General features: G+C 38.4%; 1 protein-coding gene across 17 annotated transcripts in view; it reads left to right on the forward strand.

Moving 5' to 3' along the window:
* Nucleotides 1–966, forward strand: part of cmn (calymmin) — a 37,392-nt gene that overhangs the window by 18,484 nt on the left and 17,942 nt on the right. For 5 of the 17 annotated variants that reach the window (XM_032502409.1, XM_032502412.1, XM_032502414.1 and 2 more), the window contains 2 exons: nt 705–752; nt 861–911. The exons of 10 other annotated variants lie outside the window; for them this stretch is intronic. In XM_032502409.1, coding sequence (XP_032358300.1) covers nt 705–752; nt 861–911 — 99 coding nt within the window. The remainder of the gene's footprint in view (nt 1–704; nt 753–860; nt 912–966) is intronic. 2 more of the 17 variants (XM_032502408.1, XM_032502413.1) reach the window with 1 other exon arrangement.

Here is a 966-nt window from a genome sequence, read left to right on the forward strand (position 1 = left end):
GGTAATCCAATGTGGGCCTCAGCTTTCACAGAAATGAAAGATTTGGCAGCAAATGCAGATTTTCAGCTTCTGTTGTACCACTAAACCAACAAACTCAACCCATAGGCTTAAGTGGATGTTAAAGAGCCACTATTATAATTCTTTTCAGCATCCTATTTGTGCATTCTGGATCTACAAGAATAGGTTTACATGCTTTGATGTTCAAAAATGTTTCTTATACTGCCCATTGTTGCAGCTCTTCTGCCTGAAAATCTTTTTGAGCTCTTGGCCCGCCTTTCTGAAAAGCCCAGCCTGCTCTGATTGGTCAACCAAATTCAAACAAGCCACTGGGCAGACTATGCTTGCTCCAGCAGCACCTAGGGGGAAGCACATATGAAAAAATGGGTAAAACTTTAAACTATATTTATGTGTGTGAGTTATCATCGGAATGAGGTTGAGGCATTTCAGGCAATTGAGAAAAAGTGCTGTCTGTAGGAGAGAGCTCCATTTGGAGTGAAATATGTTTATTTTGTACATTATACATCCATTACATACACAAACACTGTTATACACTAAGATGGGCAAAATCCAAGAAAGTAATGGGGGCTCCTTAAAAGTTGTTCTTTTTTAATTCCAGTCCTGCAGCACATTGCACTGTTCAAACTCAGATTCACTGTTTTCCACTAACTTTTCCCACAATCTATATATATTGTTTGGTAATCTAGGAGGAAATCCAGCAGTTTTACCCAATGGATACGGTGCAAAATCTAATGGTATATATTAAATGCTTCTCTCTGCCAGTTTGCATCTTATCTTCTATAATTCTAATTTAACTTAATTATTTTTGCTACAATATAGTCACACTGTGATCTTTGTTGCAGGATATGGTGTTCAAGCCGGCCCAACCAATGGACACCAAATCAAAGGCAATGGTATAAGACAAATATTCTACATTTGGACACTCACTCACTCACTCACTCACTCACT

Source organism: Etheostoma spectabile, chromosome 21 (genome assembly GCF_008692095.1).
Source record: "Etheostoma spectabile isolate EspeVRDwgs_2016 chromosome 21, UIUC_Espe_1.0, whole genome shotgun sequence".
Taxonomy (NCBI): Eukaryota; Metazoa; Chordata; class Actinopteri; order Perciformes; family Percidae; genus Etheostoma; species Etheostoma spectabile.